The sequence below is a fragment of the Ranitomeya imitator genome, chromosome 4 (genome assembly GCF_032444005.1).
Source record: "Ranitomeya imitator isolate aRanImi1 chromosome 4, aRanImi1.pri, whole genome shotgun sequence".
Lineage (NCBI taxonomy): Eukaryota > Metazoa > Chordata > Amphibia > Anura > Dendrobatidae > Ranitomeya > Ranitomeya imitator.
The window spans coordinates 195,419,422-195,443,069 of NC_091285.1; the positions used below are offsets into that span (position 1 = coordinate 195,419,422).

Consider the following 23,648-nt stretch of genomic DNA (forward strand, 5'->3'; position numbering starts at 1 on the left):
AATGCTGGGTGTCAGCTGTGAGAATCAGGTGACTCCCGACTCCACACCATCCGTGTGCGTGGCCGATCGGATTCGACGTACTATACCATCCATGGTCAGATGGGCCCAAGCCCACATGGACTGGATAGTACGTTGGATGTCAGAGAAGGGTTGACATGGAGAAATGCAAAATTCTACATCTAGGCAAAAACACCCCGAAAATTACATCTACAGAATGGGAGGAATAAAACCAAGCAACAGCACATGTGAAAAAGACTTGGGTATACTAATAGATGACAGACTGCACATGAGTCAACAGTTTGATACAGCAGCAAAAAAGGCAAACAGAGTTCTAGGATGTATTAAAATAAGCATGTGAAGATCATGTGAGGTAATTATCCCCCTCTACTCCTCCATAGTTAGGCCTCATCTGGAATACTGAGTCCAGTTCTGGGCACCACATTTTTATAAAAGACATTACAAAAGTGGAGCAAATTCAGAGAAGAGCTACCAGGATGGTGAGCGGACTGTAAAGTATGTCCAACAGGGAACTGTTAAAGGATCTGGGAATGTTTAGCTTGCAAGAAAGAAGGCTAAGAGGAGACTTAAAGGGAAGTTGTCACCCCCAAAATTGAAGGCGAGCTAAACCCACCGGCATCAGGGGCTTATCTACAGCATTCTGTAAGGCATGGCAACATGCCGTGCAGCAGGAGGGGCACTGAATGAGTGACTGAGTGTCCCTCCTGCTGCACGGCATGTTGCCACGCTTCCTCCGAGTCCTCACTGATCCCGACACAGCGCTTTGCCTCTGCAACTGGTGTTGCCATATACCCCGGCGCTTTATCCTCCCTGTGTGATTGGTGTTCCATATCTCAGATCATACCTATTGCAGCAGGCTGTTATATAACCTATATAATCTGTGGACGCTCCTTATACCTTCTTAGATTGCTTCTACATCCAGTTCACACTAAAGAATTTTCTGATGAAGGTCCTTCGCCTGACCGAAAACATTTATTCGTCAATTTTGTCTGGATACATTAGTAATAAAGAGAAGCAAAATATTTTTTCTCACTACAGAGTGCCAAGTTTTTCTATTACAGAACAGGTTGATAGTTAGCAAATACCTGTGTTAGTTCTTAGTTCCATATGAAAAAAAATAAATAAAAAGTACTGGATAACCCATTTAACTATTGATTTATTTTGGCTTCCCTGTGGTTTGTCTTTCTCCATATGTCTATTAGCACAGATAACTCCACTGACCAACCATCCAGGGAGAGTAACATGATTGTGGTGCATCACTCTTCAAGAGGCATTGCTACCGTATTTTTTGGACTATAAGATGCACTTTTTTCCCAAAATGTTTTTGGGGAAAAATAGGGGTGCTTCTTATTGTCGGACTATACTTACAAAATACTGTAGTGGCGGTCCCGGTCCAAAGCTGCAGGGCGATGCAGCCTCCCTTACCAGGCTGGTTTGGCAGTGGTGTTCTGTGATGGGGGGGCTCCACCGGCATTTTGTGAAAGCCCGGAGGCCCCCGTAGATACACTGTTGCGATGCTGTGGCCTCTGGGAAAATTGCCGCGGGGGGCTGCACATGCTCAGATTGAGATCTCGTCACCGAGATCTCAATTTGAGCATGCGCTGCTCCCTGCGGCCATTTTCCTGGAGGCCACCACATTGCAGCAATGGATTTGTGGGGGCCTCCGGGCTTTCACAAAATGCCGGCGGAGCCCCGCCGCAGCGCAGTGCATGACCGCCGCGCCTGGCGCAAAAAGCAGGTGGAACCCCGCCAAACCTGTCTCAAAATACCAGCAGAATCACCGGGAATCCCAGAGCACCACCGCCACACCAGCCTGGGATGGGATTTACCGGAGGCCACCGCGCCAGCCTGGACCTCTGAACAACCCCTGTGACCACTCCTCCACCTGTGCCGATTCCCCCCCCCCCGTAAGCTGAACACGGACTGTAAGACAGATCCCCATTTGACACATTTTTTCCCCTATTTTCCTTCTGAAAACTTGGGGTGAGTCTTATGGTCCGGTGCATCTTATGGTCTGTGTGGGTCGCATTACTGTGCTTGCCTCCACAGCCGACCCACTCAGCGTGCTGTAGCACTTCTCCATATCCGGGGGGGGGGGGGGGGGGGGGCAGCAATTCTGAGCAGGAGGCTCTGAAATGCCTTTCTGAATACAGTAGTAGCCACGCCTGCTCGTCCTCTACTCCATTCTCAATGGGCTAGTTCAATATAAAGCTTGGCTACCTCCAGTACTCCCACGCAGAATCAATAGCGTAGTGGTGGGCATGCAATACCAGGCAAAACCCGAATGTCAGGACCCCAGACCCCACAGATATTCAGTTATCCCCTCTCCTACGAGTGAGACTTTCTAATAGGAGCTGTCAGTGTTGTGCACAAACTGCAGGAAGGAGCTCAGCGCCGCTCTCAGTGTGGTACCTGGCAACATGTCCAGGGACAAGCAGGAGTATACTATAGGCTGCAGTCCAGGAGAAGTACAATGTGCAGAACACAACTCATATAGCAGCTCCAATGCTCCACACAGTCACGTGTCTGCAGGGTCAGGCATCTCCACCATCCTGAGTACCACTCACCCCCTCCTGAGCAGCCGACAGCCAACAGCTCCCCGGAGCGCACAGGCTCCACGCTGTGCCCCTCATCTGCCTCCAGGTCCATCCCTCCAGCCGCCTGCTGAGTGAGAAGCATGTGAAGAAGCGCCAGGCCAGGAAGCAGGCAGCACACTGATGACGTCACAGGACCGCTGCTCTCAGCCGCCATGATGCTTATGGGCAAAATGTAAACGCTCCAAGTGTCATTCCTCGAGGTGTGTAGCATCTAGCTCTGTCATCACCATGTGAGGATTGTATAATTCTACTAACACAATCGGCAGCGAGGGCCTCTGCTGGCCAATTGTATGTACTGCACTGTCAGGACAGAGCTGCAGTCCTGTGGAGGCACTAGGCAGTGACATTGTAGTCAGTCTTGTGATACTATAACCGTCCATTCTGATTGGCTGGGACGGGGGCAGTAGGGTTCATAATGTCCGCAGTCTCCGGGCGCCAATAACAGGTCACCACGAGCTCAGCATTGTGCATTAACAGCCGCTACGGGTGACGTGCACTGGTTACCAGGATACACAAGCCCCGCCCATACGCGTGGCCCCTGACGTCACTGCTCAGCGCTCCGCCCTGTTCCCGTACGTCTACGTTGGGGTCAGCAGTCAGTTCTGCTGTCTGGTCACCAAGGAGCCGCATGACCCGGAGGATCACAGTGCCATGGAGGTGAGGCGGGTGCCCGGGCTCCGTGCTATGTCCTACAGCTGTCCCCATGGGAGCTGACACCTGTGTCCGTGGTGTGCTGCCTTCTGCGTGCCAGTGGGCTGTCAGTGCCAATCACATGTGCAGTATTATGTCAGTTGTGATATCATTAGTGCTGCTGAAGATGGTGATATGGGCGCTGTCACCGGTGCCCACTGATGGTGATAGTGTAGTAATGGGCGCTGCTGTCACCGGTGCCCACTGATGGTGATAGTGTAGTAATGGGCGCTGTCACCGGTGCCCACTGATGGTGATAGTGTAGTAATGGGCGCTGTCACCGGTGCCCGCTGATGGTGATAGTGTAGTAATGGGCGCTGCTGTCACCGGTGCCCACTGATGGTGATAGTGTAGTAATGGGCGCTGTCACCGGTGCCCGCTGATGGTGATAGTGTAGTAATGGGCGCTGCTGTCACCGGTGCCCACTGATGGTGATAGTGTAGTAATGGGCGCTGTCACCGGTGCCCACTGATGGTGATAGTGTAGTAATGGGCGCTGTCACCGGTGCCCACTGATGGTGATAGTGTAGTAATGGGCGCTGCTGTCACCGGTGCCCACTGATGGTGATAGTGTAGTAATGGGCGCTGTCACCGGTGCCCACTGATGGTGATAGTGTAGTAATGGGCGCTGTCACCGGTGCCCACTGATGGTGATAGTGTAGTAATGGGCGCTGCTGTCACCGGTGCCCACTGATGGTGATAGTGTAGTAATGGGCGCTGCTGTCACCGGTGCCCACTGATGGTGATAGTGTAGTAATGGGCGCTGCTGTCACCGGTGCCCACTGATGGTGATAGTGTAGTAATGGGCGCTGCTGTCACCGGTGCCCACTGATGGTGATAGTGTAGTAATGGGCGCTGTCACCGGTGCCCACTGATGGTGATAGTGTAGTAATGGGCGCTGCTGTCACCGGTGCCTGCTGATGGTGATAGTGTAGTAATGGGCGCTGTCACCGGTGCCCACTGATGGTGATAGTGTAGTAATGGGCGCTGTCACCGGTGCCCACTGATGGTGATAGTGTAGTAATGGGCGCTGCTGTCACCGGTGCCCACTGATGGTGATAGTGTAGTAATGGGCGCTGCTGTCACCGGTGCCCACTGATGGTGATAGTGTAGTAATGGGCGCTGCTGTCACCGGTGCCTGCTGATGGTGATAGTGTAGTAATGGGCGCTGTCACCGGTGCCCACTGATGGTGATAGTGTAGTAATGGGCGCTGCTGTCACCGGTGCCCACTGATGGTGATAGTGTAGTAATGGGCGCTGTCACCGGTGCCCACTGATGGTGATAGTGTAGTAATGGGCGCTGTCACCGGTGCCCACTGATGGTGATAGTTTAGTAATGGGCGCTGTCACCGGTGCCCACTGATTGTGATAGGGTAGTAATGGGCACTGTCACCGGTGCTCACTGATTGTGATAGGGTAGTAATGGGCGCTGTCACCGGTGCCCACTGATGGTGATAGGGTAGTAATGGGCGCTGTCACCGGTGCCCACTGATGGTGATAGTGTAGTAATGGGCGCTGTCACCGGTGCCCTCTGATGGTGATAGTTTAGTAATGGGTGCTGTCACCGGTGCCCGCTGATGGTGATAGTGTAGTAATGGGCGCTGTCACCGGTGCCCTCTGATGGTGATAGTTTAGTAATGGGTGCTGTCACCGGTGCCCTCTGATGGTGATAGTGTAGTAATGGGCGCTGTCACCGGTGCCCTCTGATGGTGATAGTGTTGTAATGGGCGCTGTCACCGGTGCCCACTGATGGTGATAGTGTAGTAATGGGCGCTGCTGTCACCGGTGCCCACTGATGGTGATAGTGTAGTAATGGGCGCTGCTGTCACCGGTGCCCACTGATGGTGATAGTGTAGTAATGGGCGCTGCTGTCACCGGTGCCCACTGATGGTGATAGTGTAGTAATGGGCGCTGCTGTCACCGGTGCCCACTGATGGTGATAGTGTAGTAATGGGCGCTGTCACCGGTGCCCACTGATGGTGATAGTGTAGTAATGGGCGCTGCTGTCACCGGTGCCTGCTGATGGTGATAGTGTAGTAATGGGCGCTGTCACCGGTGCCCACTGATGGTGATAGTGTAGTAATGGGCGCTGTCACCGGTGCCCACTGATGGTGATAGTGTAGTAATGGGCGCTGCTGTCACCGGTGCCCACTGATGGTGATAGTGTAGTAATGGGCGCTGCTGTCACCGGTGCCCACTGATGGTGATAGTGTAGTAATGGGCGCTGCTGTCACCGGTGCCTGCTGATGGTGATAGTGTAGTAATGGGCGCTGTCACCGGTGCCCACTGATGGTGATAGTGTAGTAATGGGCGCTGCTGTCACCGGTGCCCACTGATGGTGATAGTGTAGTAATGGGCGCTGTCACCGGTGCCCACTGATGGTGATAGTGTAGTAATGGGCGCTGTCACCGGTGCCCACTGATGGTGATAGTTTAGTAATGGGCGCTGTCACCGGTGCCCACTGATTGTGATAGGGTAGTAATGGGCACTGTCACCGGTGCTCACTGATTGTGATAGGGTAGTAATGGGCGCTGTCACCGGTGCCCACTGATGGTGATAGGGTAGTAATGGGCGCTGTCACCGGTGCCCACTGATGGTGATAGTGTAGTAATGGGCGCTGTCACCGGTGCCCTCTGATGGTGATAGTTTAGTAATGGGTGCTGTCACCGGTGCCCGCTGATGGTGATAGTGTAGTAATGGGCGCTGTCACCGGTGCCCTCTGATGGTGATAGTTTAGTAATGGGTGCTGTCACCGGTGCCCTCTGATGGTGATAGTGTAGTAATGGGCGCTGTCACCGGTGCCCTCTGATGGTGATAGTGTTGTAATGGGCGCTGTCACCAGTGCCCGCAGATGATGGGACTATTGTAGTAATGGGCGCTGTCACCAGTGCCCGCAGATGATGGGACTATTGTAGTAATGGGCGCTGTCACCGGTGCCCGCTGATAATGGGAATATTGTAGGACATGGCTTTGTTGCATGGCAGAATACCCACACCTTGGCTCCTGCAGTGTTATACAGTGTCCATCCTTGTCTTGTGCCCCTGTAGATGTCTCCCTAAGAAAAGAGCCGGGATATCTTTCTCTGGTCACAAACCATTCTCGGGGTGCTGATCTCTCGTTTCCATATGTCATACACATACCGTGTTTCCCCGAAAGTAAGACAGTGTCTTACATTCTTTTACCACTCAAAAGTCCCACTATGTCTTACTTTCGGGGTATGTCTTACATTGGAAGAAAAAAGCTGCGTTTTTTTTTCCAACGTACAGTTTACTACCGTACTAGTGTTGAGCGATACCGTCCGATACTTGAAAGTATCGGTATCGGATAGTATCGGCCGATACCCGAAAAATATCGGATATCGCCGATACCGATACCAATACAAGTCAATGGGACACAAGTATCGGAAGGTATCCCTGGATGGTTCCGAGGATCTGAAGGAGAGGAAACTCTCCTTCAGGTCCTGCGATCCATATTTAAGTGTAAAACAAAGAATTAAAATAAAAAATATTGCTATACTTACCCTCTGACGCGCCCTGGTACTAACCGGGAACCTTCCTTCCTTCGAATCAGCACTTCCAGGACCAGCGGTGACGTCGCGGCTTGTGATTGGTCGCACGACCAATCAGAAGCCGCGACGTCACCGCAGGTCCTGGAAGCGCTGATTCGAAGGAAGGAAGGTTCCCGGTTAGTACCAGGGCGTGTCAGAGGGTAAATATAGCGATATTTTTTATTTTAATTCTTTATTTTACACTTAAATATGGATCGCAGGACCTTAAGGAGAGTTTCCTCTCCTTCAGACCCTGGGAACCATCGAGTTTCGGCCGACCCCGACACTACTCAGCACTACGGTATTTACTACGTCTTACTATCGGGGTACGTCTTACATTAGCCGACCCCGCTAAAACCCCCATTACGTCTTACTTTCGGGGGTGTCTTACTATCGGGGAAACACGGTACAATGGGAGGCCATCATTATTTGATGTGATCTCTGTTCACAGAAGACGGACTGTTGTCAGTGGAGATAAAGCAATTATAATATCCAGCGATTTACAGTATAATAACTGCTACAATATCTTTTTGCGCCTTCATCAAGTTTCGCCACTATTTTCCACAGGTAGACTGGGGTTAAATAACTGCCTCGTGCCACCTCCAGATGTCCTAAAAAGACAGGTGGTAGTGTAAAGCGCATGGCATCTTTCATGGCATGATTGTCCGCTAGCTTCTGCCCTTGATGTGCACCAGACATGGAGGGGGGACATCAGCTTTATGGGAGCAGATCGATTACTGTTCTAGTTATGAAGTTTGTCACTTCTTCACAGGATAGGTGATAACTACTACGTTCGACTACTGGACCCCTATTAGGGCTCATTTCCACTTGAGAGAAAAAAAACGGTCCGATTTACGGACCGAAAAAAATCATGCGATTGTCATTCGATTATTTTTTTTTTTTTTATCGCAACATCCGTATGACATACGTATGGCATTCATATTGCAGTCCGATTTTTACGCATTGGTGTCCTTTGAAAAGCCGTCAAATCAGTGATGTGTACAGTAAAATCACACTGACCGATTAGAATAGAAAAGATAGAATAGATATATACACATAGAATAGGTATATATACATATCTATATATATAATTGTCTAAGGGTTTTTCCGTCTGTCTGTCTTTCTGTCTGTCTGTCTGTCCTGGCGGCCTTGACCAATGAGCGACGGGCACAGCGACGATGATGTCATAATGGATGCCATGGCGACGATGATGTCATAAAGGTTGCCTCGACCAATCAGCGACGGGCACAGTCTGCCGCGAATTCTGGAATCATCATTGTCCATATACTACGGGGACATGCATATTCTAGAATACCCAATGCGTTAGAATCGGGCCACCATCTAGTATATATATATGTCAGTGAGATATATATATATATATATATGTCAGTGAGATATATATATACAGGTCCTTCTCAAAAAATTAGCATGTAGTGTTAAATTTCATTATTTACCATAATGTAATGATTACAATTAAACTTTCATATATTATAGATTCATTATCCACCAACTGAAATGTGTCAGGTCTTTTATTGTTTTAATACTGATGATTTTGGCATACAACTCCTGATAACCCAAAAAACCTGTCTCAATAAATTAGCATATTTCACCCATCCAATCAAATAAAAGTGTTTTTTAATAACAAACAAAAAAACCATCAAATAATAATGTTCAGTTATGCACTCAATACTTGGTCGGGAATCCTTTGGCAGAAATGACTGCTTCAATGCGGCGTGGCATGGAGGCAATCAGCCTGTGACACTGCTGAGATGTTATGGAGGCCCAGGATGCTTCAATAGCGGCCTTAAGCTCATCCAGAGTGTTGGGTCTTGCGTCTCTCAACTTTCTCTTCACAATATCCCACAGATTCTCTATGGGGTTCAGGTCAGGAGAGTTGGCAGGCCAATTGAGCACAGTAATACCATGGTCAGTAAACCATTTACCAGTGGTTTTGGCACTGTGAGCAGGTGCCAGGTCGTGCTGAAAAATGAAATCTTCATCTCCATAAAGCATTTCAGCCGATGGAAGCATGAAGTGCTCCAAAATCTCCTGATAGCTAGCTGCATTGACCCTGCCCTTGATGAAACACAGTGGACCAACACCAGCAGCTGACATGGCACCCCACACCATCACTTGACACTGGACTTCAGGCATTTTGGCATTTCCTTCTCCCCAGTCTTCCTCCAGACTCTGGCACCTTGATTTCCGAATGACATGCAAAATTTGCTTTCATCAGAAAAAAGTACTTGGGACCACTTAGCAACAGTCCAGTGCTGCTTCTCTGTAGCCCAGGTCAGGCGCCTCTGCCGCTGTTTATGGTTCAAAAGTGGCTTTACCTGGGGAATGCGGCACCTGTAGCCCATTTCCTGCACACGCCTGTGCACGGTGGCTCTGGATGTTTCCACACCAGACTCAGTCCACTGCTTCCTCAGGTTCCCCAAGGTCTGGAATCGGTCCTTCTCCACAATCTTCCTCAGGGTCCGGTCTCCTCTTCTCGTTGTACAGCGTTTTCTGCCACATTGTTTCCTTCCAACAGACTTACCATTGAGGTGCCTTGATACAGCACTCTGGGAACAGCCTATTTGTTGAGAAATTTCTTTCTGGGTCTTACCCTCTTGCTTGAGGGTGTCAATGATGGCCTTCTTGACATCTGTCAGGTCGCTAGTCTTACCCATGATGGGGGTTTTGAGTAATGAACCAGGCAGGGAGTTTATAAAAGCCTCAGGTATCTTTTGCATGTGTTTAGAGTTAATTAGTTGATTCAGAAGATTAGGGTAATAGGTCGTTTTGAGAACCTTTTCTTGATATGCTAATTTATTGAGACAGGCTTTTTGGGTTATCAGGAGTTGTATGCCAAAATCATCAGTATTAAAACAATAAAAGACCTGACAAATTTCAGTTGGTGGATAATGAATCTATAATATATGAAAGTTTAATTGTAATCATTACATTATGGTAAATAATGAAATTTAACACTATATGCTAATTTTTTGAGAAGGACCTGTATATATATATATATATATATATATATATATATATATATATATATATATATATATAATGCAGCGCTAGATAGCAGAAAAGCCGGTAATTCAATTGCCGGCTTTTGCTATCTCCTTCACAAACCCGACAGGATGTGAGACATGGTTTATATACAGTAAACCATCTCATATCCCTTATTTTATTACATATTCCTGACTACTAATGTAAAAAGTGTCTTTGTCTAAAATTTGGTGGCTCTAGCTGTTAAAAGATAGGGTTAAATCACGGAAAAAATTGGCGTGAGCTCCCGTGCAATTTTCTCCGCCAAAGTGGTAAAGCCAATGACTGAGGGTAGATATTAATAGCCTAGAGAGGGACCATGGGTATTGCCCCCCCCCCCCCCCCCGACTAATAACATCTGCCCCCAGCCACCCCAGAAAAGGCACATCTGAAAGATGCGCCTATTCTGGCACTTGGCCACTCTCCTCCCACTCCCCTGTAGCGGTGGGATATGGGGTAATAAAGGGTTAATGTCACCTTGCTATTGTAAGGTGACATTAAGCCAGGTTAATAATGGAGAGGCGTCAATAAGACACCTATCCATTATTAATCCAGTACTAGTAATTGGTTAATAAAACACACACACATTAGGAAAAAAGTATTTTAATGAAATAAAGACACAGGGTGTTGTAATAGTTTATTATACTCTCAATCCAATTGAAGACCCTTGTCACCTGAAGCAAAGTTAAAATAAAAAAATCAACAATATTCCATACCTTCCGTTGTTCAGTTTTGTCCCACGCTGTAAATTCATCTGAAATAATTTTACAAGCAGGAGCTCTGTGTCACGGAAGTACTGGGTAGACTAAGGCTGGTTACCCGGGCCCCTGTGATGTCCCTCAGGCTAGGAAAACCCTGTCTGATACTCTCCCAGAAGTTACACTAAAGGTGGGCATGTCTGGGCCGCCAGGCCTGACCCTGTCTCCTGTTTCAGCACTAAGCTGAAACCACCTCCCGCCACCCAGTGAAGAGACCACACCAATCCCCACAGAAAGCACAGACAGGGAAAACTGAAAAATGCACCACGTCGCAGTCACACAGGAATACACGAAAATGTGCACAGGGCAAAACAAATACAAATATAAGAAGGAGAAATATGACAAAGGATAATACACCACCAGATACGATATTCCTTCTCCTAGACCACCACTCCAGACCGAGATCACCAGGCACAAGACACAAGCTATAATTGGCGACGCCCAAAGTTCAGCAGAACTATTTAAAGGCAGAGGGCGTGACCCAGCCTCCAATCCGAGTACCAGCTAGATTAACCCCGGACAACCTAGATAAAATCTAGCCGGCGCCACTGAGCGCATAGTGGACAAATGCGGAATTACCGCTGTCTGTCGGACGCCCTAGTGTGAATAGCGTCCGACATGACACTCTGCTAATGCAGCTGTGCTCCTGACTGTAAAATCTGGGGAATGAATGTAAGCAGGGGAACTTAGCTACCTAGACTTGCGGTGCTGCGCCCCCTGCTGGCATAAACTCATATGTACTCTAGCGTGAGAAAATATTCAGAAAAATTTTCACGCTGGAGTTCATATGAGGTTATGCCAGCAGGGGGTGCAGCACCGCAAGTCTAGGTAGCTACGTTCCCCTGCTTCCCATTCATTCCCCAGATTTTACAGACAGGAGCACATTTGAATTAGCAGAGCTCCTGCTTGTAAAATTATTTAACCCCTTCAGATGGATTTACAGTGTGGGACAAGACTGAACGGCGGAAGGTATGGAATATTGTTGATTTTTCATTTTAACTTTGTTTCAGGTGACAAGGGTCTTCGATTGGATTAAGAGTATAATATACTATTACAACACCCTGTGTCTTTATTTCATTAAAGTACTTTTTTCCTAATGTGTGTGTGTTTTATTAACCATTTACTAGTATTGGATTAATAATGGATAGGTGTCTTATTGACGCCTCTCCATTATTAACCTGGTTTAATGTCACCTTACAATAGCAAGGTGGCATTAACCCTTTATTACCCCATATCCCACCGCTACAGGGGAGTGGGAAGAGAGTGGCCAAGTGCCAGAATAGGCGCATCTTACAGATGAGGGCAGATGTTTTTAGCTGGGGGAGGGGCAATATCCATGGACCCTCTCCAGGCTATTAATACAGGTCCTTCTCAAAAAATTAGCATATAGTGTTAAATTTCATTATTTGCCATAATGTAATGATTACAATTAAACTTTCATATATTATAGATTCATTATCCACCAACTGAAATTTGTCAGGTCTTTTATTGTTTTAATACTGATGATTTTGGCATACAACTCCTGATAACCCAAAAAACCTGTCTCAATAAATTAGCATATTTCACCCATCCAATCAAATAAAAGTGTTTTTTAATAACAAACAAAAAAACCATCAAATAATAATGTTCAGTTATGCACTCAATACTTGGTCAGGAATCCTTTGGCAGAAATGACTGCTTCAATGCGGCGTGGCATGGAGGCAATCAGCCTGTGACACTGCTGAGATGTTATGGAGGCCCAGGATGCTTCAATAGCGGCCTTAAGCTCATCCAGAGTGTTGGGTCTTGCGTCTCTCAACTTTCTCTTCACAATATCCCACAGATTCTCTGTGGGGTTCAGGTCAGGAGAGTTGGCAGGCCAATTGAGCACAGTAATACCATGGTCAGTAAACCATTTACCAGTGGTTTTGGCACTGTGAGCAGGTGCCAGGTCGTGCTGAAAAATGAAATCTTCATCTCCATAAAGCATTTCAGCCGATGGAAGCATGAAGTGCTCCAAAATCTCCTGATAGCTAGCTGCATTGACCCTGCCCTTGATGAAACACAGTGGACCAACACCAGCAGCTGACATGGCACCCCACACCATCACAGACTGTGGGTACTTGACACTGGACTTCAGGCATTTTGGCATTTCCTTCTCCCCAGTCTTCCTCCAGACTCTGGCACCTTGATTTCCGTATGACATGCAAAATTTGCTTTCATCAGAAAAAAGTACTTGGGACCACTTAGCAACAGTCCAGTGCTGCTTCTCTGTAGCTCAAAAGTGGCTTTACCTGGGGAATGTGGCACCTGTAGCCCATTTCCTGCACACGCCTGTGCACGGTGGCTCTGGATGTTTCCACACCAGACTCAGTCCACTGCTTCCTCAGGTTCCCCAAGGTCTGGAATCGGTCCTTCTCCACAATCTTCCTCAGGGTCCGGTCTCCTCTTCTCGTTGTACAGCGTTTTCTGCCACATTGTTTCCTTCCAACAGACTTACCATTGAGGTGCCTTGATACAGCACTCTGGGAACAGCCTATTTGTTGAGAAATTTCTTTCTGGGTCTTACCCTCTTGCTTGAGGGTGTCAATGATGGCCTTCTTGACATCTGTCAGGTCGCTAGTCTTACCCTTGATGGGGGTTTTGAGTAATGAACCAGGCAGGGAGTTTATAAAAGCCTCAGGTATCTTTTGCATGTGTTTAGAGTTAATTAGTTGATTCAGAAGATTAGGGTAATAGGTCGTTTAGAGAACCTTTTCTTGATATGCTAATTTATTGAGACAGGTTTTTTGGGTTATCAGGAGTTGTATGCCAAAATCATCAGTATTAAAACAATAAAAGACCTGACAAATTTCAGTTGGTGGATAATGAATCTATAATATATGAAAGTTTAATTGTAATAATTACGGTACATTATGGTAAATAATGAAATTTAACACTATATGCTAATTTTTTGAGAAGGACCTGTATCTGCCCTCAGTCATTGGCTTTACCACTCTGGCGGAGAAAATTGCGCAGGAGCCCACGTCAATTTTTTCCGTGATTTAACCCTTTATTTTAACAGCTAGATCCACCAAATTTTACACAGACACTTCTTACATTAGTAGACTGGAATATGTAATAAAATGGTTCACTGTATGTAAACCATGTCTCATATCCTGCCGGGTTTGGGAAGGAGATGGCAAAGCTGGCAATTGAATTACCGGCTTTTCTGCTATCTAGCGCTGCATTATCTATCTATCTATCTATCTATCTATCTATCTATCTATCTATCTATCTATCTATCTATCTATCTATCTATCTATCTATCTATATTTATATATATCCCTGACACATATGTATATATACCTATTTTATGTGTACACTTTTATTCTACCTATTCTAACCTGTCAGTGTGATTTTACTTTACACCGCGCTGAATTTGAATTACCGGCTTTTCAAAGGACACTGATGTGTAAAAATCGGACAGCACTCGCATGGTGCAAGTGCTGTCCGATTTTTTTTTTTTTCTTGCACCCATTGACTTACATTGGCGAGTCTCTTTTGAGAATCGCAGCATGCTGCGATTTTTTTTTTTCTCAGTCCGATTTCAGCTGAGAAAAATATCGCAGATGAGATGTCACCCATTGAATAACATTGGTCCGAGTGCAATCCGATTTTTTAATCAGATTGCACTCGTCCGTTTTTCTCACAAGTGGAAATGAGCCCTTAGTTAACAGATTGCAAAGGGGGTCCATTGCCCTCTGTCCTGTATCCCAATGTGCTCCACCATCCTTATGAGTCTCCTAAACGTTGAATAAAGCAGCAGCAGCAGCGTGTATGGAGGACCACCACGTCGTTCAAACAGGGTCCCGCTCTGGCGATATTTGGCCACCCACTTATCTACTAGCTATCACCTGCCCTGTAGACTGGAGATGACATTTTATAACTGAAAATGCCCTTTAGTGGATTCTTAAAGGGGTTTGACTATAGTATATACATTTTTTTCCACATGCCTTGGACAGATTGGGGTGACATGTGAACCTGTCCTTACATGATATGGCTTACTCTAAACTGTGGACCTTGCATGTGTAGAAAGGATATTAGATCGTTATGTCGGACTGATGTCAGCAATGACAGATGGTCCATGTGCAGCGTTGTGAAATACAGATTTATACGATAGGCTAACAATGGTAAGTAATGGAGATGACGTGGGGAATGAGTGACCGAGCGTTCTGTGTCAGCGCTGGCTGTGCACCGGATGCTTTGTTATCTGGCGTGCCTTTATTTGCACCAGAATCGGGTTATTGTACTGTGTACCATGTGGGTGGACTGCAGAGCACAATTTACTCTCTGGAACTAGTTTGTACGAATAATTGTGAAATATTTCACCTATATTTATTTTTTATTAGCTTTGTTCCTATTTATTCTATTTCTTGGACTATAAAGTTAAATTCCCACAATGAGTTTTTGACGCTGCTTATTATCACTTCTTATGGTTCCTGCCAAGTGGATGGGATTTGTAGAAATTTCATGTCCACTATGCTATTTTTTTACGTTGCGTGTCAAATTCTTATGTGAGTTTTATGTGCAGATTTTTCTTTTAGAATTAGACTTGGGGGGGGGGGGGGGGGGGAACTCATGTGAGTTTTTTATAAGTTTCCACTGTGGAAACGTATGTAATCTGCACATAACCGTATCAATAATGTTTATTATTATTATGGATGTATAAACAAAGCGGTTTTATTTAAAACATGTGTAACATTTACGCTCTCAGGTAGGCCCCAGCGTTCACACAGGCACAGGGTTCATGTGTCTAAACAGTGAGGTTTATTGACTTCATAAACTTCCATCGTTCTGTAAAGTAAACACTTGCCCTTTTTCTGGCACACACATTCTAACAAAAGTCTTTTTTTCAAAAAGGGTGAAGCAAATCTGGTCTCACCCCGACGGTTGCACAGATCCTTGTTTAGCCTCAGCGTGCTTCACACTTACTGGGGGGTTCACCAGCTCCCACCACACACCTGAGGCAATACAACTGCCTTTTATTGGAGCTGCAAAGGCTGGATTGGAGGTATGGCAGCAACCATTCCCACCCGGTCTCTTTGGCCACTCCCAGATCCCTGGGCCGAAAATCTGATCCCATTAACAACCTTTCTTTGCTGGAGCCTTCTTTTCCTGGACTTATATCACCAAAGCCAAGCACGTCAGTGACTCATACCTGTCATCCAGGATTGTACCTTCTGCTTCCCTACACATAACATATCAAAAAGAAACAAAAACTGAAGCATCTAATGCTACAAAAACGTATGTAAAAATAACAATTTTTATTATGAAAAAATCTTGCTAAAATGTGTGTGCATCCTATAGTCTGTGTTCTTCCCAATCACCAAGAGAATTGCTATGCCTTCTCCTGCCCAACACTGATCTATGTGATAGGTGCTGGGAAGCAGAGGAAGCTGCCGGGACCTGAGCGTCTCTGTGAAGGATGGGGGGGATTTAATGGCAGCTTACAATCCTCCTGAATGCATGTATAGCTGTAACAGGACACCAGGCTCAGCGGGTGTTCCAGCCACACTAGCTAGTTTCCAAACTCATACTGGAAGACCTCCTGTTGAGTGCATGCAGTGCAGCTGTTTTATTCAGTCAGCTAGAGTTTCATAATGAGAATATGGATTTATCGTATGTTCTAGCTACACACCGGTTACATTTTTGTAATCTCTGGAATGGGATGAACGCCTTTCAGGGTCCTTGATCCATTCTAGCACCTCAGGGGGGGATACATAGAATGGCTAGTAGGAGCCAGGTAGCATAGCCATGTTTGATTTTAACATATCGCTGGGGCCTGGCCAGATCCAATGGCTCCAAAACCGCCTCCATAGGACAGTCCATTAAGGAGTTATCACCCATCTTAGGTTTTGAAGTTTTAGCTGCTAGCTACAAGGGGCGTAGAGTTAGGACCAGTCCAGGGGGCATGGGGAGAGTGACCCCAATGGGTTAAGTGCTCGTGTAAAGCATGGCCTATTTTTTTTTTTTTTTCAGGGGAGGTCACAAGTACATATTGTGTGGGGAGAAGTCAAGGAACAGAGTGTCCTCCCATATGGCAGCCCTTCCCCCACAAGCCTGTCCTTTAATCTTGGCTGGTAACTGACTTAACTTCTGCATACTTTGTCCTACCACTATTTGTATTTGCATAATATAAATCACTTGTGAGACCACATCTAGAATATAGGATCCAGTTTTTGGCTCCACATTTAAAAAAGGATATTCAGAAAAGTTCAAACATGGCAACTAGATTATTACAAGGGATGGAAGGCTTTTCATATGATGAGAGAGTGGAAAAGTGGGGCTTGTTTAGCTTTGAAAAAAGACGTCTCAGAGGGGATCTCATTTTCATGGTTAAATACATGTGTATTCAGTACAAAGGACTACCACATGGCTTACTCCTTCCAAGGACCATACTTAGGACAAGGGGGCACCCATTACTGGTGGAAGAAATGCAATTCTGACAGCTAAATAGGAAAGAGTTCTTTACAGTTAGAGCAGTCAGACTGTGGAATGCCAACCACAATAGGTAGTAATGGCAGTCAGTGGCTTAACTATATTCTAATGGGCCCCGATGCAAGATTTGGAACCCCCTCCATTCTAAATAAATTGTATGCATCTTTCATCCTGGTATATCTGTCCCTCATCCTTGTATATACAGTTGTGTGAAAAAGTGTTTGCCCCCTTCTTGATTTCCTAGTCTTTTCCTTGTTTTCCACACTTAAATGTTTCAGATCAACCAACAAATTTAAATATTAGACAAAGATAACACAAGTAAACACAAAATGCAGTTTTTAAATGAAGGTCTTTATTATTAAGGGAAAAAGAAATCCAAAGCTACGGGGTTCTGTGTGAAAAGTGATTGCCTTCTAAACCTAATAATTGGTTAGTCCACCCATAACAACTGCAGTCAAGCATTTGCGGTAGCTGGCAATGAGTCTTTTACAGTGATCTGGAGGAATTTTGGCCCACTCATCTTTGCAGAACTGTTGTAATTCAGTCATATTGGAGGGTTTCTAACCATGAGCCACCTTTTTAAGCTCATGGCACAGCATGTCAATCGGATTACGGTCAGGACTTTGACTTGTCACAAACAGATGGCCAGACATTCTCCTTCAGGATTTTTTGGTAGACAGCAGAATTCATGGTTCCATTTACCACAGCAGGTCTTCCAGCAACCCCAGACTGTCTACCACCGCCATATTTTACTGTTGGTATGATGTTCCTTAAATGCTGTGTTACTTCTGCGCCAGATGTAATGGGACATACACCTTCGAAAAAGTTCAACCTTTGTCTCGTTTATCCACAGAGTATACTCCCAAAAGTCTTGCGGATCATCGAGATATTTTCTCCCAAAACTGAGATGACCATTATTGCTCAGCAGTGGTTTTCATCTTGAAACTCTGCCATGCAGGCCATTTTGCCAAGTCTCTTTCTTATGGTGGAGTCATGAACACTAACCATAACTGAGGCAAGTGACGCCTGCAGTTTTTTGGATGTTGGGTCTTTTGTGACCTCTTGGATGAGTCGTTGCTGCGCTCTTGGGGTAATTTTGGTTGGCCGTCCACTCCTGGACAGGTTCACCACTGTTTCATGTTTTTGCCATTTGTTGATAATGGCCCTCTCTGTGGTTCTCTGGAGTCCCAAAGCTTTAGAAAAGGCATTATAACCTTTTCCAGACTGATATATCTCAATTACTTTGTTTCTTTTTCCAGAATTTCGGATCACAACATGATGTTTAGCTTTTGAGGATCTTTTGGTCTACTTCACTTTGTCAGGCAGATCCTATTTAAGTGATTTCTTGATTGACAATAGGTGTGGCAGTAATCAGGCCTGGCTGTGGCTAGAGAATTTGAACTCGGTTTCCCAAAGAAATGATAACTTAACTGTGGTTTATGTTTTAAGGGGGCAGGGCAATAACTTTTTTCACACAGGGACCTGTAGGTTTAGATTTATTTTTCCATTAATAATAAAGACCATGGCAACGAAGGAGTGGCTTCGTACGAAGCATATGAAGGTCCTGGAATGGCCTAGCCAGTCTCCAAATCTCAACCCAATAGAAAACCTTTGGAGGGAGTTGAAAGTCCGTGTTGCCCAGAGACAGGCCCAAAACATCACTGCTCTACAGGAGATCTGCATGAAGGAATGGGCCAATATACCGCCAACAGTGTGTGCCAACCTTGTGAAGACTAACAGAAAACATTTGACCTCTGTCATTGCCAACAAAGGATATATTACAAAGTATTGAGATTAACTTTTGCTAATGACCAAATACTTAATTTCCACCATAATTTGCCAAATAAATCTTGCCAAATCGGATAAGATGATTTTCTGGATTTGTTTTCTCATTTTGTTTCTCATAGTTGTGGTCTACCTGTGATGTCAATTACAGGCCTCTCTCGTCTTTTTAGGCTGCCGTCACACTAGCAGTATTTGTTCAGTATTTTACATCAGTATTTGTAAGCCAGAACCAGGAGTGGGTGATAAATACAGAAGTGGTGAATATGTTTCTATTATACTTCTCCTCTATTTGTTCCACTCCTGGTTTTGGCTTACAAATACTGATGTAAAATACTGACCAAATACTGCTAGTGTGACGGCAGCCTTAAGTGGGAGAACTTGCACAATTGATGGCTGACTGCTTTTTTTCTCCACTGTTTAAGAGTTAAATCAGCCGAACTCTCGGTCATTTGCAAAAATATTTGATTTAACTTATGTAAATTTTACACCAATTATTTATTATTATTATTATTATTATTATTATTATTATTATAGTGCCATTTAGTCCATGGCGCTTTACATGTGAAAAGGGGGCAAATATAGACAAATACATTAAAGGGAACCTGTCACCCCGTTTTTTGAGATTGAGCTATAAATACTGTTAAATAGGGCCTGCGCTGTGCGTTACTATAGTGTATGTAGTGTACCCTGATTCCCCATGTATGCTGAGAAATACATTACCAAAGTCGCCGTTTTCGCCTGTCAATCAGGCTGGTCTGGTCAGGTGGGCGTGTTCACAGCGCTCTTTTCTTCCCCAGCTTTCCGTTGGTGGCGTAGTGGTGTGCGCATGTCCAGAGTTCCGACTTCCCTGCGTCCACGTGAAGACACAGCGCGCGATCTGCGCTGTAATCCCTTGCATCGGTGGGGGCGGCCATCTTCCTGGGGCCGCGCATGCGCAGATGGAGTGCTCTGCTGCACGGGGCTTCAGGAAAATGGCCGCGGGATGCCGCGCGTGCGCATTAGAGATCGCGGCGGCCATTTTCCCAAAGCCGAGTTTGCATCTCGGCTTTGGGAAAATGGCCGCCGCGATCTCTAATGCGCACGCGCGGCATCCCGCGGCCATTTTCCTGAAGCCCCGTGCAGCAGAGCACTCCATCTGCGCACGCGCGGCCCCAGGAAGATGGCCGCCCCCACCGATGCAAGGGATTACAGCGCAGATCGCGCGCTGTGTCTTCACGTGGGCGCAGGGAAGTCGGAACTCTGGACATGCGCACACCACTACGCCACCAACGGAAAGCTGGGGAAGAAAAGAGCGCTGTGAACACGCCCACCTGACCAGACCAGCCTGATTGACAGGCGAAAACGGCGACTTTGGTAATGTATTTCTCAGCATACATGGGGAATCAGGGTACACTACATACACTATAGTAACGCACAGCGCAGGCCCTATTTAACAGTATTTATAGCTCAATCTCAAAAAACGGGGTGAAAGGTTCCCTTTAAACGTGAGCATTAACAAGGCACACAGGTACATAAGGAGGGAGGACAATCAAGAAGAAAAAAAATATTTTGTGATTGGCAAAAAAATCAAGTAGCGTGTGACATTTCGACACGGTCCAGGTCTTTTTCAAACAACGCTAGGATTGACTTTTGTTTGCCACCTGATCTGTATTTCAGATTTACACAGCTTTAGTGCACAACCGCGCTCCCACACGGGGCTCCCAGGACATCATACTTCCAAGCAAACACCAGCACCTTAAAGCTGTGAACAGTTTTTTGGAGGAGTGTTACTGCCGTATTATGGGCATGACATGGTGTACTTACCAGTTTTTATTTTAATACTGTTTTTTGTTTGCATTGTTGATTATTAAATAAAACTTTGTTTATCTTTATTTTTGGTGATCCCTATTTTTCAGCATTTATCTTTTCTTTTTTTTTTATTGCACAAATAACATGCTGCAGGTGATCCCATCCATCATTTAGTGTTTATTGTCTTTTTGGTGGTGCCCTCCTTGCACTGGTCCCGGCAGGGTCAGTGAGAGGAGCTTGCGCCTGCGCTGGCTATGCTCATATTCTCACACTCTAGCGCTGGGCTTCGCCCCTCCAGCCTCTGCCTGTGTCTCCGGGCTCTGCTCATGTGATGTCGAGTTGGCTGGCGCTGCAGTTTATGAAGAAGCTAAAGCAGCAGGTGAGGTGAGGCACCACTGGCCGTCTTGTCTGAGTCTCTCTGACACACAACATATGTATGTGATATGAGTGACCCAGTGTGCCTTGTCCCCAGCAGTGTGCATTGCGGAATGCTGTGTTTGCCCTGCCTAGGAAGACACGCCCAGCTCTCTTCGGTGACCATGAGGTACCTTACGGTGTGTATATTTAGTAATGTCTTTCAGGTTGTGCCTGTTGACAGCACCCAGGAGGTCGTCCTTCTTATCCTTTCTGGGGCAGGAAACGCACGTGAGTTTAAAAGACCCTTCCCACCACCATCCATCAGTTTTTTTTTTTCCAAGTAGCACACCAGGATGGATGCAACAATATTTTATTGAACATTCTTTATATACAAACGTTAAATCACATAAGTATAGAGCTTTTCCCAAAAGGGGAGGGAACTAAATACAATCACCGGTAGGTCTAATTACCATTTTCCAGGTCGTCCCTCCTGACAGTACCCAGGAGAATACCAGAGTAGGGCGCTAGGCCAGAACAACTGCATGAAGAACCAGCTGCCCCGAGACCACATCTAACTTGTAGGCTGGACCACATTGGGGCCCTACAGATCTGATCCACTGAAGCTCCCCACCTTTCTGCCCAGGAAGTGGAGACTGTTTTAATCGAATGGGCCTTTAACATTTCCGATTGTGATTTGTCTCCTGATTCGTACACCAGACCGATCGCGGCTCTAATCCACCTTGCTATTGTAGACTTAGCTGCCTTCTTCGCCTTATTACTTCCCCCATATTGGATAAATTAATTTGGATCCGATCTCCAATCCCTAGTAGCCTGAAGGTAATGAATAACTGCCAGACTGACATCTAGAGAGTGTAAAAACCCGCTCCGTATGATTTTTAGGATGCTGGTCAAATGAAGGCAGGACAACCTCCTGGTTCATATTTAAGGTAGACACTACTTTTGGAAGGAAGGTCGAGTCAAACTTGAAGACTATTCGGTCCTGAAAGATCTGATGATATGGAACCTTGATAGATAGAGCCTGTAATTCTCCTATACTCTTAGCCGAGGTAATGGCCACCAAAAAAAGAAATCTTAAAAGAAAACCTGCTAATATTTACACCGACTTGTACTGATGTTTTCATAATGCGTTAAGTACCAAGTTCAGATCCCATGGTGGGACAGATTTCCTCACCAAGGGTTTCAAGCCGGGAAAGGTCAGAGAGGCCCAGCGCCGGCGCACTGCAGTACTTTACTCTGCCCTCAACAGGGAAGATAAAGTACACCTGCGCCGGAGCCACGGCAGGAAGCAAAGAAGACGACATCATCGCATGAAGATGGGAGGCGCTGGGCCCGGACCGCGACGCCTATCGGACCGGACCGCACTGCACTGGGACCACCCCTGGGTAAGTATAATCTAACTTGTTTTTCTTATCTTTCAGGTTACATTGGGGGCTTATCTACAGCATTACAGAATGGTATAGATAAGCCCCTGATGGCAGTGGCCTTAGCTTATAGGCCAAAAATGGGGTGACAGATTCCCTTTATGGCTGGGTGGGTGTTGGCCACAGACCGCTTGACAACGGGAAGGAAGAGGCTGGGCAGGTACGTCAACCTTGTACTTGCTTCAGCTCTTCTCTCGTCGTTCCTATCCTCACAGGGACAGGACTTAAGGTACCGTCACACTAAGCGACGCTGCAGCGATACCGACAACGATGTTGATCGCTGCAGCGTCGCTGTTTGGTCGCTGGAGAGCTGTCACACAGACAGCTCTCCAGCGACCAACGATGCCGAAGTCCCCGGGTAACCAGGGTAAACATCGGGTTACTAAGCGCAGGGCCGCGCTTAGTAACCCGATGTTTACCCTGGTTACCGTTGTAAATGTAAAAAAACAAAACACTACATACTTACATTCCCGGTGTCTGGTCATGTCCCTCGCCTTCAGCTTCCCGCACTGACTGAGCGCCGACCGTAAAGTACAGTGGTGACGTCACCGTTGCACAGCGTGCTTTACGGCCGGCCAGCGCTGACACAGTGCAGGGAAGCTGACGGCGAGGGACATGACCAGACACCGGGAATGTAAGTATATAGTGTTTGTTTTTTTTACATTTACAACGGTTACCAGGGTAAACATCTGGTTACTAAGCGCGGCCCTGCGCTTAGTAACCCGATGTTTACCCTGGTTACCAGTGAAGCCATCGCTGGATCGGCATCACACATGCCGATCCAGCGATGTCAGCGGGAGATCCAGCGACAAAATAAAGTGCTGGACTTTCCCCAGTGACCAACGATCTCCCAGCAGGGGCCTGATCGTTGGTCGCTGTCACACATAACGATTTTGTTAACGATATCGTTGCTACGTCACAAAAAGCAACGAAATCGTTAACGATATTGTTCAGCGTGACGGTACCTTTAAGGGTGGTGGTGGGAGGGGACTTTTAACCTGTCACTGAAAGGATGAGAAAGATGACCTGAATGCTGTCGTTTTTTTCATCATACAGTCGAACAAAAAGTGGAAGAAATGGTTATAAAAAAGGGGTATGTAAATAACCATGATAATACTGAAAATGTCATCTTGACCCATAAAAACCCTTGTCAGCTGGAAAATAAG

At 46.2% G+C, this 23,648-nt stretch overlaps 2 protein-coding genes across 5 annotated transcripts in view; one reads left to right on the forward strand and one right to left on the reverse strand.

The window, feature by feature from the left end:
- The window catches only part of NOPCHAP1 (NOP protein chaperone 1), a 44,176-nt gene extending 41,257 nt beyond the window's left edge, over window positions 1-2,919 (reverse strand). For 2 of the 4 annotated variants that reach the window (XR_011320714.1, XR_011320715.1), the window contains exon 1: window positions 2,586-2,919. Coding sequence is in view for 2 of the 4 variants with exons in the window: in XM_069764218.1 (XP_069620319.1) it covers window positions 2,586-2,769 (184 nt within the window). In the remaining 2 variants the exon portion in view is untranslated. The remainder of the gene's footprint in view (window positions 1-2,585) is intronic. The other 2 variants (XM_069764218.1, XM_069764217.1) reach the window with 1 other exon arrangement.
- A 244-nt stretch (window positions 2,920-3,163) lies between these two features.
- SLC41A2 (solute carrier family 41 member 2) overlaps window positions 3,164-23,648 on the forward strand; it is a 129,282-nt gene continuing 108,797 nt past the window's right edge. The window contains exon 1 of the mRNA XM_069764219.1: window positions 3,164-3,272. The gene's annotated coding sequence lies outside the window, so the exon portion shown is untranslated. The remainder of the gene's footprint in view (window positions 3,273-23,648) is intronic.